The 17,516-nt window shown below is 34.7% G+C and overlaps 2 protein-coding genes across 6 annotated transcripts; one reads left to right on the forward strand and one right to left on the reverse strand.

Annotated features, from left to right (window-relative positions):
- Positions 1-5,725: 5,725 nt before the first annotated feature.
- LOC113869253 (protein LOL1-like) lies at positions 5,726-10,026 on the forward strand. Of its 4 annotated transcripts, none has more exons than XM_027505496.1 (6): positions 5,726-5,828; positions 7,481-7,619; positions 8,146-8,259; positions 8,536-8,649; positions 8,811-8,920; positions 9,524-10,026. In XM_027505496.1, exons 2-6 carry the CDS (start codon positions 7,553-7,555, stop codon positions 9,560-9,562), a joined length of 444 nt encoding a protein of 147 aa, XP_027361297.1. In that variant the 5' UTR covers positions 5,726-5,828; positions 7,481-7,552; the 3' UTR covers positions 9,563-10,026. The 4 variants fall into 4 exon arrangements, with proteins under 4 accessions (XP_027361297.1, XP_027361296.1, XP_027361295.1 ...); XM_027505495.1 differs by lacking the exon at positions 5,726-5,828 and adding an exon at positions 7,179-7,339; XM_027505497.1 differs by lacking the exon at positions 5,726-5,828 and adding an exon at positions 7,280-7,311.
- Positions 10,027-11,974: 1,948 nt separating this feature from the next.
- On the reverse strand, positions 11,975-14,637 carry LOC113869419. 2 transcript variants are annotated; one of them, XM_027505738.1, is made up of 3 exons: positions 14,190-14,581; positions 12,696-12,782; positions 12,061-12,662 (listed from the first exon to the last, which is right to left on the reverse strand). In XM_027505738.1, the coding sequence occupies exons 1-3, from the start codon at positions 14,418-14,420 to the stop codon at positions 12,549-12,551; spliced, it is 432 nt and encodes a 143-aa protein (XP_027361539.1). In that variant the 5' UTR covers positions 14,421-14,581; the 3' UTR covers positions 12,061-12,548. The 2 variants fall into 2 exon arrangements, with proteins under 2 accessions (XP_027361538.1, XP_027361539.1); XM_027505737.1 differs by having other exon boundaries at positions 11,975-12,782; positions 14,190-14,637.
- Positions 14,638-17,516: the final 2,879 nt, after the last annotated feature.

A 17,516-nucleotide genomic window follows, 5' to 3' on the forward strand; every position in this document is an offset into this window, starting at 1 on the left:
AAAATGTTAGCAGCACCGCCTGTGTTAACAAAATTGAAACCCGAAAAAGATATAATTATTTACTTGGCTGTATCAGAAAAAGTCATCAGCTCGATCTTACTACAAGAAACGCCTGAACCGGTCCCTATCTACTTTATCAGCAGGACATTCCAAGGTCTCGAATCCCGCTATCAGCTAATGAAAAAAGTAGTGTTAGCCCTAATCCACACAGCTCGGTGGTTAAGACATTACTTCCAAATTCATCGAGTGGTGGTGCGAACCGATTGCCCAATGGCTAAAATTCTAAGAAAACCAGAGCTAGCTGGTCGGTTAGTAGCCTGAACGATCGAGTTGTCCCAATTCGATATTCATTTTGAAAATCGACGCCCCCTTAAAGCTCAAGTACTGGCCGATTTTGTCAATGAGTTCACTGTCCGAAAACATACCAGCTTGGATATGTGGAGCCTACATGTCGATGGATCATCAAACCAACTGGGTAGTGGAGCAGGAATTATACTCAAAGGGTCAAATATTGTAACTATTGAGTAATCTATTCGGTTTGGATTCAAAGCCTCCAACAATCAAGCCGAGTATGAAGTTCTACTAGCCGGTCTCAGATTGGCAAAAAAAAATTAGAGTAAAACGTATCACTTGTTAGAGTGATTCAAAGATAGTGGCCGAACAGGTCAATGGAGAATATCAGGTGAAGGATTCGGTAATGCTCCAATACTATCAAGAATTCAAAAATATAAAGGATAATTTTGATGAGATACATGTTTAACATACGCCAAGGATCATGAACGAACAAGCCGACAGGCTTGCTAGACTTGCTAGTCAAAGGAAACCTGGGCAATTACAAAGCGTGATTCATCAGGAAATCCCTCAACCTAGCATTGTCAAACAAGAGTGCATGGACATAGAAAATATGCCTCAAAATTGGATGACCCTGATCATTCAATACCTCGCCAGCAGCAGCTTACCAACGGATCCAGCTTCGGCTAAGAAAATAAGAATGCATGCAACTAAGTATCTTCTTTTCGGCAAAGAATTATATAGAAGAGGAATTTCAACACGGATGCTTAAATGTCTTGATGAAGATCAAGCCAGCTATGTCATGAGGGAGGTTCATAAAGGTATCTGTGGTACCCATTCGGGTGGACGAACCATGGCGGCAAAAATACTAAGAGCTGGATACTTTTGGCCGACTCTCGCCCAAGATTGCCAAACATTTGTGAAGAAGTGCATCTCTTGTCAACAACACGGTCCTCATTTACACCAACATGCCGACACCCTGCATCTCATCAGTTCTCCTTGGCCCTTTGCCATTTGGAGAATGGACCTTCTTGGCCCTTTTCCCTTGGCAAAAAGGCAGTGTAAATTCCTAATAGTCGTTGTGGATTACTTCACCACGTGGATTGATGCCGAACCACTCACCACCATCACGGTCAATAATGTTCAGAAGTTCACGTGGAAAAATACTATTACACGATTCGGTCTTCCTCATGCCTTAATTACAGATAATGGATTACAGTTCACAAATCGCCGGTTTAATGAATTTTTGGAAGAGTTCCACATCAAACATAAGGTCACATCCGTTGAACATCCCCAGACTAATGGTCAGGCCGAGGCTGCCAATAAAGTCAACTTACATGAATTAAAAAGAAGATTGGGCTCGGCCAAAGGAGAATGGGCAGAGAAACTATCTGAGATCTTATGGACTTATCGATGTACACCACAAACCACCACAAAGGAGACTCCATTTCGGCTAACCTATGGTACTGATGCCATGGTATCAATCGAGATTAGAGAACCATTATTTCGAAGGGAAAACTTTGAGGAATCGGCCAATGATGAATCTCTAGCCGTCAACTTGGATTTACTAGATGAAGTACGTGGCCAAGTGACAATAATGACCGAGGCTAGCAAAAGAATGATGGCAAGAAAGTTTAATTCCAAAATCAACCCAAGATAGTTTTATGTAGATGACTTAGTATGGCAAGTAACTGGAGAAGCACGCCGAGACCGACAAGAGGAGAAATTAGCAGTCAACTGGGAAGGACCCTTTCGGGTAGCGGCACGATTAGACAATGGAGCATACAAGTTAGAGACATTGGAAGGAAAGCTTACATCGAGAACTTGGAACGTCACGCATTTGAAGCATTATTTTAGTTAAATACATGTAACATGTAATCGGTGCACTATTTTCCTCGCCCAGGTTTTGTCCTCTTAAAAGAAAGTGAAAATGAGTTTTCCTGGGAAGGTTTTTAACAAGGCACCTTATCAATGAAATACTTCTTCTTAGTTATTCAGTTTTTGTGTGTCAATGAAATCTCTCTATCAAACACTTGATTTAAATTGAATTAATTCCCTCCCGAGTACCCTACACGGCCAAGGATGAATCGTTATTACAATTCCCTCCCAAGTCCTTATTACTTGGCTAAGGTTGAATTAATTAATTCTCTCCCGAGTACTCCTACTCAATCAAGGATGAATCATTATTACAATTCCCTCTCAAGTACTTTTACTTGCCTAAGGTTGAATTAATTAATTCCCTCCCGAGTACCCCTACTCGGCCAAGGATGAATCATTATTACAATTCCCTCCCAAGTACTTTTACTTAATTAAAGTTGAATTAATTCCCTCCTGAATATCCCTACTCGGCCAATAATGAGACAAACAGAAGCATTGTGTCAAGGAAATTTCATTAAAAATGTTATATCTATTTGATTTGGTTGTTATTCATATAAAAGTACTCAGAAGATAACAAGAAAAGAATTGAACCCGTATTCATGTTTGAAAAGGTTAAAAAATTTGGGCGTTATCGGCCCATGAATACAAAGAAAATAAAACCTATTTCTAATTTCCCTCCTCTCTGGCATCAGGATTGGGGGCATCAGGACCGGGTGCGGCAAGACCATGGGCCTCAGGACCAAGAACATTGTTATTAACTTCGACTCGGGAAGGGACTTCGGTGTCAGGTTCCACATCATCATCCACGTCGTTGTATGGTAAAAACCTGCCACCAAAAAAATCTTTGATAAGATCGAAATGGAAGTCGGCTGACACTTAGTAGAAACCATAGCATTGGCAAACAGCATTGTTAAAGCCCGACTCGTGTTCGATAGCCACTTGGACCGAACACTTGTCAGCAAAGGCCTTCATCTCAACATCAGCCTTTCTCCTTTCAAGAGCCAGTGCCTCTTCCATTTCAATAGATTTGGCCCTTAAGGCCTCCTCCAGTCCCAAAGATTTTACCCTTAAAGCCCCCAGTTCTTCCTCTTTAGCCCTCAGTGCTTGCTCGGTAGCCTGGAGCCGACTCTCCACTATATGGTAGTGTTCTTTGTACTGAATCACCTCGGCCTCCAAAACTTTGTTGGTCTCAGAAAGATTCAACCGAATCTCTTCGTTGTTGGCCAAAGCTTGCTGAGAGGAGGAGTCCTCGTTCTGCATCCTTTTTACCTCGAGTATGGGCTCCAAAGCTAGTCTTCGGAGCATCATCATGGATCGAATTTGAAGCTCTGCGTAGCATCGCCATAAGGACTCGAGGTCTAGGTTATTGACTGCTTCCTTTCCTGAATCAGAAAGCAAGTCGGGGGCAACTACTCGTCCAGCATGTACTCCTGAGATGAGGAAGGTGCCAGATAAGATAGCTGGGGGAATAGCAGAGTTTGTAGAACTGCTAACCCCAGCCATCATATCACCTCGGAATTGACTTCGTGCCCCCTCTGAGCCACTCAGTCTACTCAAATGAGAATGCTTTCTCTTTTTCTCCCTCTCGGCCTCGTTTTCTTTACCTTTCTCCTTGCCCTTTTCTCTGTGCCTCTTGGGCTGGCTCTCTGTAATGGCAAGGTCTCGGGGAGGAGGACGAGGCTCGGTTATCTCTAGCATGTGGTCGAGTTGAGGGTTTCGGTGCTCCTCAATGGGTGTGTTTTTAGGTGTCTTGGTCTTCAAGGTTTGATGATATGTTGGTATGTGAACACCGCGTTGAGCCATCAAACCTACAATAAAAACAAAAAGTCAAATCAATACAACTTGATTCAAAAACTAAATTATAAGGATGAAATATACCATCCATGTCCAGACGAGGGTGAGGAAATTTTAACACTAGGAGTATGTGTTGGGCAAGAAGCTCTCGGGGAAGAGATTTCAAATAATCCAAAGTCGATATCTCTTTGGCTGATAACAGGTCATCAGGAATCTAGTCGTACCGGCGAGGCACTCGGGTCCAGTGGAAGGGAAAGAGGGGATTGTTTTCACTATCAAAGAAAAAAATTCTACCTACAAGGTGGACGGTTACTTTGAAGTAGCCGGTCTTGAAACCCTTAAAAGATGAAGCATAAGGCTTAAACAGTGACAATTCTGGTTGCCTTATTAAAGATATCCATCTTGCTAAGTCTGATGGACGAGTACAAAAGAAATAAAGAAATAAGCATACACTAGGTTCTATATAATAAAATTTACAAAGTACTCTAAAAGTTTGAATAGCCGCCCACCCGTTCAGATGGAGTTGTGTCGGCGCTACATTTAAAACCCTCAATACTCTCATTTAGAAGTGGTCAAAGGGCAGTTTTATACCTAGTTCTCTAAACATATACTCTTAAACAAAGAACGTGTTGACCATCCCGGCACCCCCTTGAAAAATAAATTCAAGGTTCCTAGTTTCCTCTCCTCGGCAAGGGTTGATGGATATGGGGTAAGGATCAGAAGGTTCCCATAATGAAATTTCACAATAGTCCACGAAAAATTGAATATTCCTATTTTTTCTAAACTAAGAAGTAGGCGGCTACTTCACCGTGTACCTACTCGTATCCAGGAACTATACAGGGAGGGAATACTGGTCTTTTCCTAATAGGACTCATGCTCGGTAGGAGCTCAGAAGAATCAGAATCAATTGACTCAGATAATTTTGCTTCGTCACTACAATTTCCAAAGTGAGTCTCTACTTCTTCATTTACTCTACTTAGTCTTGATAAATCATAAAAATATATATATTTATACGATTATTGGTGAGAGAGTTGAGTTAAGAACAAACAGGATAAAATAGGAGAAAAAAAACTCCTTTATACTCACCTTAAACTATGTTTAGAAGTAGATACATGGATTTTATGCACGGGGTTAGCCCACAAAATCTTGCAATTTTGCAAGTGTCTAAAAATATATGTAGCTTGTCTGGTTGCAGGTCTATGTGAGTTAAATAAGTTCAATTTACCGGCTAATTAACAAAAACAAATTTCAATAATATTACATATATTTTAATTACTTTAAAGTAAGAAAAAAATGTAAGTAAACAAAAAATACAAGTCAATTTATGAGTTAATCTACTTAACAATAAACTTATGTAAGTTAAAATATATAACCTGATAAATTTAATTATAACACATATCAATTGATATATCTATTTATAATTACATGATTTTTTTTTATCTTATCGCTATTCATTATTATTATTATATCTGTTGTCATTATATCTACACACTTAACACTAAATGTTACTATTATCATCACGAAGTTATCACACCGATATTATTGTAACCTTTTATCCTCTCTATGTATATAAGAATACGTATATCTAATCATGCAAGTGTAAATATGAATGCCCTATATTCTATTTAGACACTACTTATTACCATTCTTATGGTTATGCAAAGTTTTGGTCTGAATAATTGATGACTAGTTTAGAAGAAATCAACAACAATGGGAGGAATATCCATATGGGATGAGGGTTAGAAATCGGAGAAAAACCAACAAAAGTTCAGCTCTGTGGTCCTTTGCTTCTTGCTGTCTTGCACGAATACATGCATGGTGATCTATGGACCCAGACACAACGACGCATGAAGCTTTTTCCAGTGGTATGCACTTATCGACTTCTTATTCTCTCGCTTTCTGGTCAATTTAATGCCAATAGTATACTTTTATTTTTCCCTCTGGTATATATGCATTACTATACTTTATTTTGTTCTTCCATATTCTGAACCTCATAAATTTCCCTTCCTTCACTATCAATTATTCTAGGATAACTTTTATCTACTAATATATAATCTTCAAAGATTGCATGCTTAATCTCTTCCTCTGCCCCGTTGAACCAATATTGTTTTGAAGAACAAGAACAAACTCGGATAAGAGTAATAAAGCTCTCCTCCAAACTCTTTTGTCAATTTTTAAACTTCACAAAAAATTTTATTTCACGTTTTAAAGTTAATAGTATAAATTTAAAGTTAGCTGTTGATAATAATGAGAATAACAAAAAAAAAGCTTAAAAATGCATTCACATTAAAATAAATTATAATACATATTAATTCTTTCATATAATAATATAATTTTTTAAATAATAAAAAATGAAGTATAATTTAAGTATAAAAAAATGTAATTTACTCTAAAGCAAATTGACTAGCAGAATCACAATCTTAGATTGAGCGACCAAGTAATCTTATCATGTATCGTTAAAATGGTAACTCTAACTAAAAAACAAAATGTGGATAGATTGCATCGGCTTCTCCCTCGTATGTTTATCACCAAAGAAAAATACGTTGGTTCAGGATTATTAACTTTCTAATCAACTGAAGTTAGAATAAAATTTTAAGTATGATTTCTAGATGTTTTTCGTGTTGTTTATTAATTAAATTTAAATTTTATTTTAATAATAAAGTCATATCCAACGATGCCACAAATTATCAAAATAAAATTATAATTTTTTTACTGATAAACTTCACTAAAAATATTTAAATAACATCACCTTAGTTTTACAAATTAACCGATAATTAATGGTTTATTACGTACCACCCCACAACAACCTTTTCCTTTCCATCAACGGCGAAGCTTGTAAGAGAAATGGAGAGGGAAGTAGACTCTAAACTCCCATTCCAGGGTTGACCTCAATGTGAAGGTGGAAATGAAAAGTGGACCAAGAACTAGTGAATAATCTTCAAATGACTAATATTCTTTCAAAACCATACTCATTTTTTTCATATATGCTCCCAACAGAATCACCTAAATATAGAGGGAAAGTAGAAAGTGAAGCTATGAAAGTTTCTTTTCACTAAAAAAAGATGAAACAAATGAAGGTGAAAACAATTGTGTGTTTTTTCTTACCATAGGTCCATAAGATGTTTTCTTAGTTAATTATTTTTCTTCAAATCTCCTCTAATACATGCTATTGCTCCATAACTTTTCTCTGATTCTCTCTCCACTTCATCAGTAAAAGTTGTCAAGAGCATGTGTTTGCCCCATACATTATTCAACTAAATTTCTTTTTCTCGCTGCCTTCTTCCCTGTTGCTTCATGCAAGGCTTTCTAAAGGGAAGAAAGCTTGTTATTTGATTGTTACGTTATCTGGTTTGCAAATTTACTGCTGTCTTCATAGGTTTTTCTCTCCAACTTTCTTTCTAGATATTAACTTGTATTAATGGCAAATTATAGTTCATTCTCCATGCCTTTGTATACCATCATCATGTTTCATGTGCATCACTTTTTCACCCCATTAAATCTTTTCAATCTTTTCCAGGAGTTGTTAAAATGGGAGAAAGAGTTTATTCACTACGTAGAGTTTAGTAGATAAAGATAATATTTTGAGATAATGCCAGTTCCACTTGCCCCTTACCCGACACCCCCTCCCCTACCTCTTTATACGCCCCCACCAAATGGTATGGTTTCGTGCTTATTCTGTTCTTTCTTTGCTCATTATTTAAGTTATCTTTTCAGTGTTTGGTGATGGAATGACAGAACCTTGATTTCTTAATTCTATTCCATTGTTTGGAAAAATCTAATGTCCAATTTTGCTACTGATAGTTAGTAGAGGGAACAAGTTACTGTTTTGAAGACCAAGTTAGATAGAGTCACGGATATAACATGGAAAATGCCCAATTCACCTAAAGGGGTTGAAGAATGGAAATTTTTCTTTTCCCCAAATGGTGGATTGGATATGAAGATGTGTTGTGCTCAGTGAAATTCTTCTCAAACCCTTTATTTGTTTGGAAACTGTGGATTGGAGATGTCTGGTCCAATTTATTTTGCTGGTCAGGCTTGCCATTTGAAAATGGACCAATATTAACGACAGGATGAATGTTTGAACCTTTGTTGCTAAGTTGTCAAGGAGAAAAAAGAGGGGGGAAAAGGTCATTAATTTGATACACGCAAATAATTCACTTCAAAATCTTCCTTGACAACCAGGTGCACAGAGTCAACTTGTCTGTTCTGGGTGTAGAAATTTTTTGCTTTATCCAGTTGGAGCCACCTCTGTGTGTTGCGCTGTTTGCAATGCAGTCACAGCAGTGCCACCACCAGGTATGCAGTTTCTCTCGCTAATTCTTTATGTGTTGGTTATTCTCATTTGTTTTAAAGTTGGATAGAATTGATTTAATTAAAATTAATTTTGACCTATTGAACCTCCAAAGTAATTTTAGTTATAGATTGACATTAAAACGTGTTTTTCATTAGGTGTGAGAATTGATTTTCCAACTCTAAAACAAACATGGGCTTAGAAGTTTAACTTGCAACCTATTCCATTTTTTCAGTCAATAGAATGTGAGGAAAATAAATATCAGTATTTTGTATGCGCAGGCACAGAAATGGCTCAGTTAGTTTGTGGAGGCTGTCACACTTTTCTCATGTACATCCGTGGAGCCACAAGTGTGCAATGCTCTTGTTGTCACACGGTCAATCTAGCTTTGGAAGGTATTGAATTTGAACCAATAACAGCCTAATGAGCTTTAAAAGTTGTATGTTGTGTATACATATATATGAAGTTTTAGAGAGAGGTGGTTTTCTTTAGTGAGTTTAAATGGTTATGAATATGATTTGAGTCACTACTTTTGTATGTATGAACATGGTAACAGCAAATCAGGTGGCACATGTCAACTGTGGGAACTGTAGGATGCTACTCATGTACCAATATGGAGCAAGATCCGTGAAATGTGCGGTTTGCAGTTTTGTAACATCAGTTGGGGTCAGTACAAACTCTTCTTTCCGTATTCTCTTCATTTTGCTAACAGTCTTGACTTGAGTCCCAACTTGATTGTGTAACAATCCTAACAAATGTTCATGTCAGCAGGGCATATACCTTTCCCTTTTTCCCTTGTGGAAGGTGGATATGATAGAAAAACTATTACGATGTTTAGCAAATAGCCAAATACGATATTTTCTAGTCAATAAATAAGGAATGGAACAAGAGTGAATTTCAGCAGCATTTAAAAAACATTGGTGTTTTTTATAGTTTTAAATATTAAATAAATTTACCTTTGCATTTAATACATTCTATATAAAATACTAGGATTCGTAAAATGTTATAGAAGAATATAGTATTACTCATAAGGTGTACAAAATTATATGATTGATTGAACGTATGAAAACGGTTGTGTGATTGCTTTCAAACTTTTCATTTGGCCACCCATGTTTGTTATGCATCCTTTCTTTCCTTGCTAACTTCCTAGAAGTTTTCTCGTACTAAATATCATGGCTGAATGTGAAAAAATCTTTTATATGTGCATACAAATTTGAACTATATTCTAATATGCACATTGGTTTACACTGGTGTTACTTAATGATACAGGCCTCAACAAGCACCACTGAGCAGAAATTCAGCACCTAAATCTAACTATAAAAGTCTTTACAGACACCGACCTTGGTTTTAATAGTCACATATCGCCCTAGCTGGCACAGTAAATTCTCTTCACTTGTATAGAGTTATTTTTCCTTTGAGTGAAATAACTAAATAATTTTGGTATTATTGGGTGTACCATGTAATGCTTTATTAATAAGCAGTGTATGCCTCAAAAGGAATCGGTCTTGCCCCTACAGCATCAGTACCAGTTTATAATTCTCCAAATTCAGAGGCAGTATCAGAAATAAAGGCTATTTGGAATAACTATTTATGATAAGATTATTGATTGTGAGTGCTTTTGAAAATTCGCATCTCCAGAAAAGGTAGGGTTTAGTATCCCATGCTGATATTTTGTTTATGAAGCTTGAAGGAGAACCAAACACAGAATTCAATCTCTTTAGAAAATTTTCTGCCTTTTGAATCAGCAAAAGATCCAAGTACGGCCACGAACTCTAGGCTTTCAAATGATACACTAGATGGGTTGATAAATTCAGCATGATAACAGTCTCAAATCCTAAGTAGATATTTTAGAAATGAAATTGATGTGAGGATGGTTCAGCAGAGGTTGTTCATATTTCTATGGTTGCTAATTGCTGATTCTGACTAGCTCCACAGAGTATCCTAGGTAGATAAGCCTTGCTCCACGTAAAATGTTGTAGCTAGGTTCACAGGGCTAATATCTTGTTTTGTGAATAACATAAGCACCCTTTTAGGCATATTAACTAAACCAACGTCCTTTTCAGTCTTGAACTTGAGGTACAAAAAATCGATCAACGTGAAATAATGATCCCGGCCCTTTTTTTTATATAATCCCGTGTTCTCCAACAGCCTTGTTTATGTCATAGCTCACACATATGGTTGAGACCCCGCCCAACATTTGTTTTCCAGTCATTTTAAAATGTCACGTTCAATAGAAAATTACTCTTTCGTAAGTATAAGGCGTACATCATTTGAGGTTAAGAAACTTGGCTGTCCTTGTCTCTCGACTGTTTCGCGTGTCTTGCTGCATACCAATATTGGAATGAAAAGCAAGTCTCATATAACAATAAGTGGCTGTGGCCGCAAAGCAGTATCTTCTGAATTATATTGGATATGAGAGTTCGCTCAGCTTTATCATTCAGGAATAAAGCATTTTTCAAACTCTAAAAGTCCCGTCCCATTAATCTGTTAAACGGGTGACAGGATGAAATTAATGGGAGTAAACGATTAAAATTATTGCATACCTCAATCAAAACGCTCCCAGTTAAAATTGGCCCCTTCATATCATTATTTCACCGATGCCAAACTTATTGAATAAACACACTAGCTTAAAAATAATCTTCTACGGTTCTACCTATCTTTCTATACACACGCACTACACACAATAAACAACATCAGCAAAGCACTTGCTTACGTATGCAGCTCGAGGAATTGGACTAGCCACTGCAACAATGGCCCACATCAATATTACTTTTAGCTCAATATGACAATGCCATTGATCAATCTCAGCAGTTGACTGGGCACTCGCTAATAGCCTTTTATTTTAATTGATATAGCCTTTGAATTTCAAATTTTAATTTTACATAATTTTAAAAACTTGGGCTTGCCGATTAAGAGCTGCGGTCAATGCATGACTTTTGGGTCGCAACGGACGTATAGGTATCCGATTTGATCTAAGATTTTCAAAAACTCATGTTTTATATCAGTCTAATTGGTTCAACACCTTTTAATACCACTACAATACGCAATGTATATTCTCCTTACGCTAATTCATCTCACCAGCTCAATGTGAACATAGAAGAAATTCATTTATTCAGCCGGACCAAACCATATATTAGTATAATTACCTCTCAATAACCAAAGGTTGTTCAAGTTCCAATTTTACAATTGAATTTAATTGCTATCCAACCCCACATGTTATGCCTTCTCGACGGAACTTTTCTCATTCTTCACTAAGTAGATGTATTCGTGTAGCATACATGTAACATAACCCCCCCCCCCCCCTTCTCAAACAGGTAAGGTTAATTGACATCGATTCTTCTTTTTACCATGTTCTCGTAACTCTTGCAATCAACAAATATTAAAATTTATACACTCTTTTGGGCCAATAATTGACGTCGTTCATATTCAACAAGCCAACAAACATTTTATGCACCGAGTGATAATTTCCTATAATTTCTGGAGTAACTAGAACGTTCAACTCATCAAGTCCATGGTTCTAACTAGGCCAGCCACCGTAGAGTAGACAAACCATTTCCTATAGTGTATGTCGGAATTATTCTGACTAACTTCCCGTGGAAGCTGATTTGAGAATCTTGCCTTTGAAAAAGATTATCAATTTGAAGCCGAGGAACTGATGATTCAGTAATCTTAAAAACATTCTGGTACAACGAGCCATCATTATTGATTATCCATTTTCTTAAAAATCTATATTTCACTTTATTAATCTAATGAACATCACAAACAGTTTGAACAAAAGCTAGAAGTAAAGAACAAATTATCATCATTAGCAGAATCACACGTCCCACATTTCAATACTTACAGGAAACTACCATACCTAATGACGAACTTCACTTCAAGTGCGTCTACTTGTCGAAGTTCAGAGCTTCATAGATCTCCTCACACATAGTCCTTTCACCCAGAAAACCTTGCACCTTATTCAATGTTGTGTACCAAAAATTTTTCGACCACTAGACCTAAAAACTTGACACAGCCTCTGTAATATATAGCTTAAGACATGAGATTTAGTAGCACAATTTGTTGGGTAAACCCAGACTTCCTTAAATTGTACATTTAACTCCCACACACTTTCACCAAATGCAGCAATTCGCAGACATATTCATGGCTAGTGAAAGACAATCAAAGAGTAAAAAGGAACCATCAAGTAAAGCTCAGTTAAAATATTAGTGTTTTGACAGCAGGTTCCCACCGATTGCACAACTAAACAGATAAGGCCCACAAATCAATAGTCAGACCAATACCTAAACAGATTTAATTATACCCGCTGCAATCTGCCCTGGTGTTCCACATATTGCTGAATTTTCCCATCTGATAGAATCTGTTTCACTTTGACTGGCCTAGTACCGCATTTCAGTTTAAATCTTGCTGGCATTTTATGATGATCTACAGCAAGTGATTCTGGAATCTCTGAAGAAACCTCATCAAGGAATTCATCTGCTACATCTCCATCTTCGTCTATCATAAGACGCTTTGTATACCATCCCAGACCCTGATAAAGAGAAACATAAACCCAGAATATCAATTACTTGCAGACAGTAAATTACTTGACAAAGGAAATTTTATCTGACCATAAAGCTCCCAAACTTAACTAAGTTAACAAAATAAATGTATACATCAGATTAGAGGCAACAGTGCAAAAAGAAGCATACAAATTGCATAATCAAGACAGGGCTATTGTCATCCACTGCACTTAAATACAAAAGGTTAGCAATGAAGACAAAAATAAAATGTAACAGGCAAAATTGTAAGGTCATGAATGCCCTATAAGGCTATAACTAGTTAACAACAACGTTTTCCTTGCCTCTTTCATCTGTCATTTATTGGAGTGTTGTGGTTTAACTTCAAATTATTTGATTTTCCTAACTTGTACAAACATAATACTGAAGGTCATAAACGTACAAAAAAGAACTAGCATTAGGAAATCATGCCACCCTTATCCACACCAGAAAAGCTATAACGGATATTTTTAATCATCAAACAAAGAGAAGGCCCACTAATTGTGCACAGAACAGACTAGCAAACCATTTTTGAAACAAGGAATGGTACAAAACAAGCTGTCTAAGAGATTACAATTACCAATTCAAATTTTAAACAATCTTGTTCTCAATCCAACCTGATTCTGCCACGTTAAAGTCACCACAAATTACGTAAAATGTCACCAATTTCATTCATGTGTTTACAAAATGCTCACCAGAGCGTCCCCCAAGCGCACAGCTAGAAACAAAAGACTTGCTTGTTCAGTTACTAGTGCAGAAGAAAGTAATAATATAAGGACAAAAAGGGTTATCCATATTGGACATTGAAACATTAAAATATGTCTTACCTACTTACTATTTTCCTGATAAAATTTTATTTTCCAAATTCCAATAATGATAACATCTTCACTACATACATATATATATATATATAGAACGACTAAAGACAGGAAGTATTGGCTCAAATACTTCATAAGAAGCTCTTTCTCAGGTGAAACTAGGATAAAATATGTTACTAGCCTCTGTTCACCAACCATTCACAAGGGCATTGATGTGCCAATCGCACAAAAGTAAGCACGTGTTTTTTCTTTTCCTTTATCATTTTCATGCGTTAATTCAAGATACAATCCATTTTCTATTTTTCTGTAATTACGATAACCAATGTTAAGAAAAAAGAAGCCTAAATACACCTCCAAAGCAAATACTACTCCAGTATCCCATAATCACATATGCTACAATTATTTTATTGCTAACATGAAAGGATAGGTAGATTCCTTAGGTTTCCCCAATTAGATTCAAAGGTTATAAAACCCCAACTATTTTGAATAAAATAAAAAATAAAAACTGAATGTCGCCAATTGATGAGGGTGGATGGCATGGAAATGGAATCGATAGGGGGGAAATGGAGAGAAAGGAAGGACCTGAACTTCGCCGTCGCCAGAGGTAGAAGGAGTGAGAACGGGACCAAGCTGGGAGCGATCGACGACGACCTGGGCCTGGACACTAAACCCTTTACGAGGAAGACCGGTTTCTTTGACGCGAAACCGTGCCGTACGATGTTGACCGTCGGGTTCGTCGTCCTTAGAATCGTGTTCGTGGACATCGTCCCTTGAAAACCCTAGAAATCCAACTATCCTTCTGAAAAGTCCCATGAGAGAAAGAAGGAAACAGAAAACGACGTCGCAGCTGCACTGAGGAGGTGAAGGATCGCGTCTGGTGTTGCACGGAAACTCAGAAAGAGGCAGTAACAAAGAAATTTGAGGACCTTATTTATATAAACCATTAACCAACCAATCCACTCTCATTCAGCATCCCCTTTCAACGTTGTCACTTCCGCTGCATCCCTCCATTTTCTATTCTATTTTCTACAATTATTATATTATACCGCTCCACATCAATAAAAATAAATAAATACCATTAAATAATTATTCAATTTTCATATATTATTAATTGCATTAATTAATTATAATATATAATAAATAAAAATTTCTCATTTATATAATAGTTTTAAGATAATAATATATTTTGTGAATATCTAATTTTATTCTGGTCTCTACTAAATAAAGTTTTTAAAAAATAATAAAAATAAAAAATAAAAAATAAATGAGATTTTAAATTTTAAGAGGTTAGGATTTTAAATTTTAAATTCAAATTTTAAATAGGTAGATATTTTGGACAGTAATAAAAAAAGTGATTAGTATAAATTTTAAGAAAAATAGAAAAAATGATTAAGAAAAATCTAATAGGTGGTCAATATGAAATAAGAGATTATAGGGAAAAAAAATTTTATTAAAATAAATAAATACATTTATTAAAAAATAGGATTTAGAGTTTTAGAAAAATACTTATAAATAGGAAGCTTATGTCTTTAGAGAAAATGACACTTTTTAAAGAAGTGAAACAAAAAGAGAGAAATATGACACATTTTAGAGAGTATATAAAAATTGAAAGTTTAGAAAATAAAAGAGAGATAATTTGAAAGACCAAAAAAGGGAGTGAGAATTTAAGGGACGACGAAACAAAAAAGAGAAAGTAATGTTAGAGGTTGAAGGAAAGAATTTAAATAAAGGAATTTTAAGTCACTACAAGAGCACCGATAAAACAAATAAAGATTTATTTTATTTTTTTTAAATTCTTTTTTTTTTCTTTTTACTTTTATGAGTCTCAATCTGTCATACAAAATCAAAAAAATTTAATCTCGTGAAACTCTAAAAACTTTTTTCCATTTGTTCCTTTCTTTTTAATTAAAAATTAATTTTATCAAAACCCTAAAAATCTAATGCATAAAAAATCCTGCCTTCTTTTTGTCCCAAAAGTCATAAAAAAAAATTTATGCAAAAAAGTCATTCTTTTTGCAAACTCAAAAAGAAGGCCTAATTTTATTTTATTTTATTTTCAAATAACTCCTTTTGCATTAATAAATCCTAGCAAAAATTTGACCCTAAAAAAACCTAATTTCTCCCCTAAAATTCATACTTTTTGAAAATTCCCAAAAAAACTTTAATTTTTCCCCCAAAATCCTTTATCTTTTTTCTCTTAAAAACTATTCTTTTTGAAAAACCCTAATTTTTCCCTAATATCCTTTCTTTTAAAAAAAAATCATCCTTTTTGCGAAACCATAAAAAATTCTAATTTCTTGTTTAAGATCCTTTCTCTTTTTTTTTCCTCTTAAAAAACCCTTTTAAATATCTCTTTTTCGCAAACCCTAAAAAATTTAATCTTGTTTTTAAATCCCTTTTTTGCTTACCTAAAAAAATCCTTTTAGCAACTCTCTAAACCTTAAAAATCATCCTTTTTCACAAATCTTAAAAAAAAATATATAATTTCTTTGTAAATCTTACAGAAAAATAAATCCTAAAATAAGAAAATTTTATTTTCTCATTACTTTTATTTGTGATTGTCCTTTTTTTTTATTATTTCTTCAATGTGTTATTCTTTTTCATTTATTTCGATAGAAATAGAGTTATAATCAGTTAAAAAACTGATGATAAGGAATTGCCATTAAAGTTTATTAAAAAAAACATTGAAAAAACTTTAATAGAAATAATATTTAAAATTAAATTTGAGTTCAGAGTCGTTTATGCATAAATAAGATATCAGCACCATACGACGTCCGTTAATTAAAAAGAATAACACATCAAACAAATATGAAAAAGAGCAAAGACAATCACAAACAAAAGTAACAAGTAAATAACACTTTCTTAATTTAGGGATTTTTTTTTGTAAGATTTACAAAGAAATTATATATTTTTAAAATATTTGTGAAAAAGGATGATTTTTAAGAGTTTAAAAAAATTAGAGTTTAGGGTTTCTCAAAAGAATTTTTTTTAGGTAAACAAAAAAGGGACTTTTTAGGAAGAAAAAAAAAGATCAAGGTTTGCGAAAAAGATATATTTAAAAAGAATTTTTAAGAGGAAAAAAGAAAGGATTTTGAAAAAGAAATTAGGGTTTTTTATGATTTTCACAAAAAGGATGATTTTTTTTAAAAAAAGAAAGGATATTAGAGAAAAATTACGGTTTTTCAAAAAGAATAGTTTTTAAAAGAAAAAAGAGAAAGGGTTTTGGGGGGAAAATTAAGATTTTTTTGGAGTTCTTCAAAAAGGATGAATTTTAGGGGAGAAATTAGGTTTTTTTTAAGGTTAAGATTTTTTTAGGGTTTATCATTGCAAAAAGAGATTTTTAGTAAAAAAAATTAGGCCTTCTTTTTGGGTTTGCAAAATAAAAAAAGACTTTTAACATAAAACAAAAGATTTTATGACTTTTGGGACAAAAAGAAGACAGGATTTTTTACGAATTAGATTTTGTAGAGTTTGATAAAATTAAATTTTTATTAAAAAGATAGGAACAAAGGAAAATTTTTTTTTAGAGTTTCATAGTTTTTTAATTTTGCATGGCGAGTGAGACTCGTAAAACTAAGAAAAAAGAAAGCACATAGAGAAGAAAAATTAAAAAAAGATAAAATAAGTCCAATTAAATGAGGTTGGTGGGGGAAGAAAAAGAAAAAGAAATAGATTATGTTGTGTGGAACGTGCAGAGTTACGAGAAAGAGAATAATGAAAGAATAAATGAGGTTAGTGGTAGAAAGAGAGAAAAAAAGAAATGAAGTACATTGTATGAAACGTATAGGGTTACAAGAACATGAATAATAAAACAATAAATGAAATTGGTAGTGGAAGGAGAGAAAAAAAATGGATTGTATTATCTGAAAAGCATAAAGTTACGAGAGTTAGAATAATGAAATAATAAAT

This window comes from Abrus precatorius, unplaced genomic scaffold (assembly GCF_003935025.1).
Source record: "Abrus precatorius isolate BTA unplaced genomic scaffold, Abrus_2018 Scaffold6, whole genome shotgun sequence".
NCBI lineage: Eukaryota > Viridiplantae > Streptophyta > Magnoliopsida > Fabales > Fabaceae > Abrus > Abrus precatorius.

Bases quoted from the DNA above. Each gene is read 5' to 3' on its own strand.
- LOC113869253 (XM_027505496.1), top strand. From the start codon at position 7,553: ATGCCAGTTCCACTTGCCCCTTACCCGACACCCCCTCCCCTACCTCTT. The intron at 8,650-8,810 runs GTATTGAATTTG...ACATGGTAACAG, and splicing joins GGTCAATCTAGCTTTGGAAG to CAAATCAGGTGGCACATGTC. The intron at 8,921-9,523 runs GTCAGTACAAAC...TTAATGATACAG, and splicing joins GTTTTGTAACATCAGTTGGG to GCCTCAACAAGCACCACTGA.
- LOC113869419 (XM_027505737.1), bottom strand. From the start codon at position 14,420: ATGGGACTTTTCAGAAGGATAGTTGGATTTCTAGGGTTTTCAAGGGAC. The intron at 12,783-14,189 runs GTCCTTCCTTTC...TCTCTTTATCAG, and splicing joins CTGGCGACGGCGAAGTTCAG to GGTCTGGGATGGTATACAAA.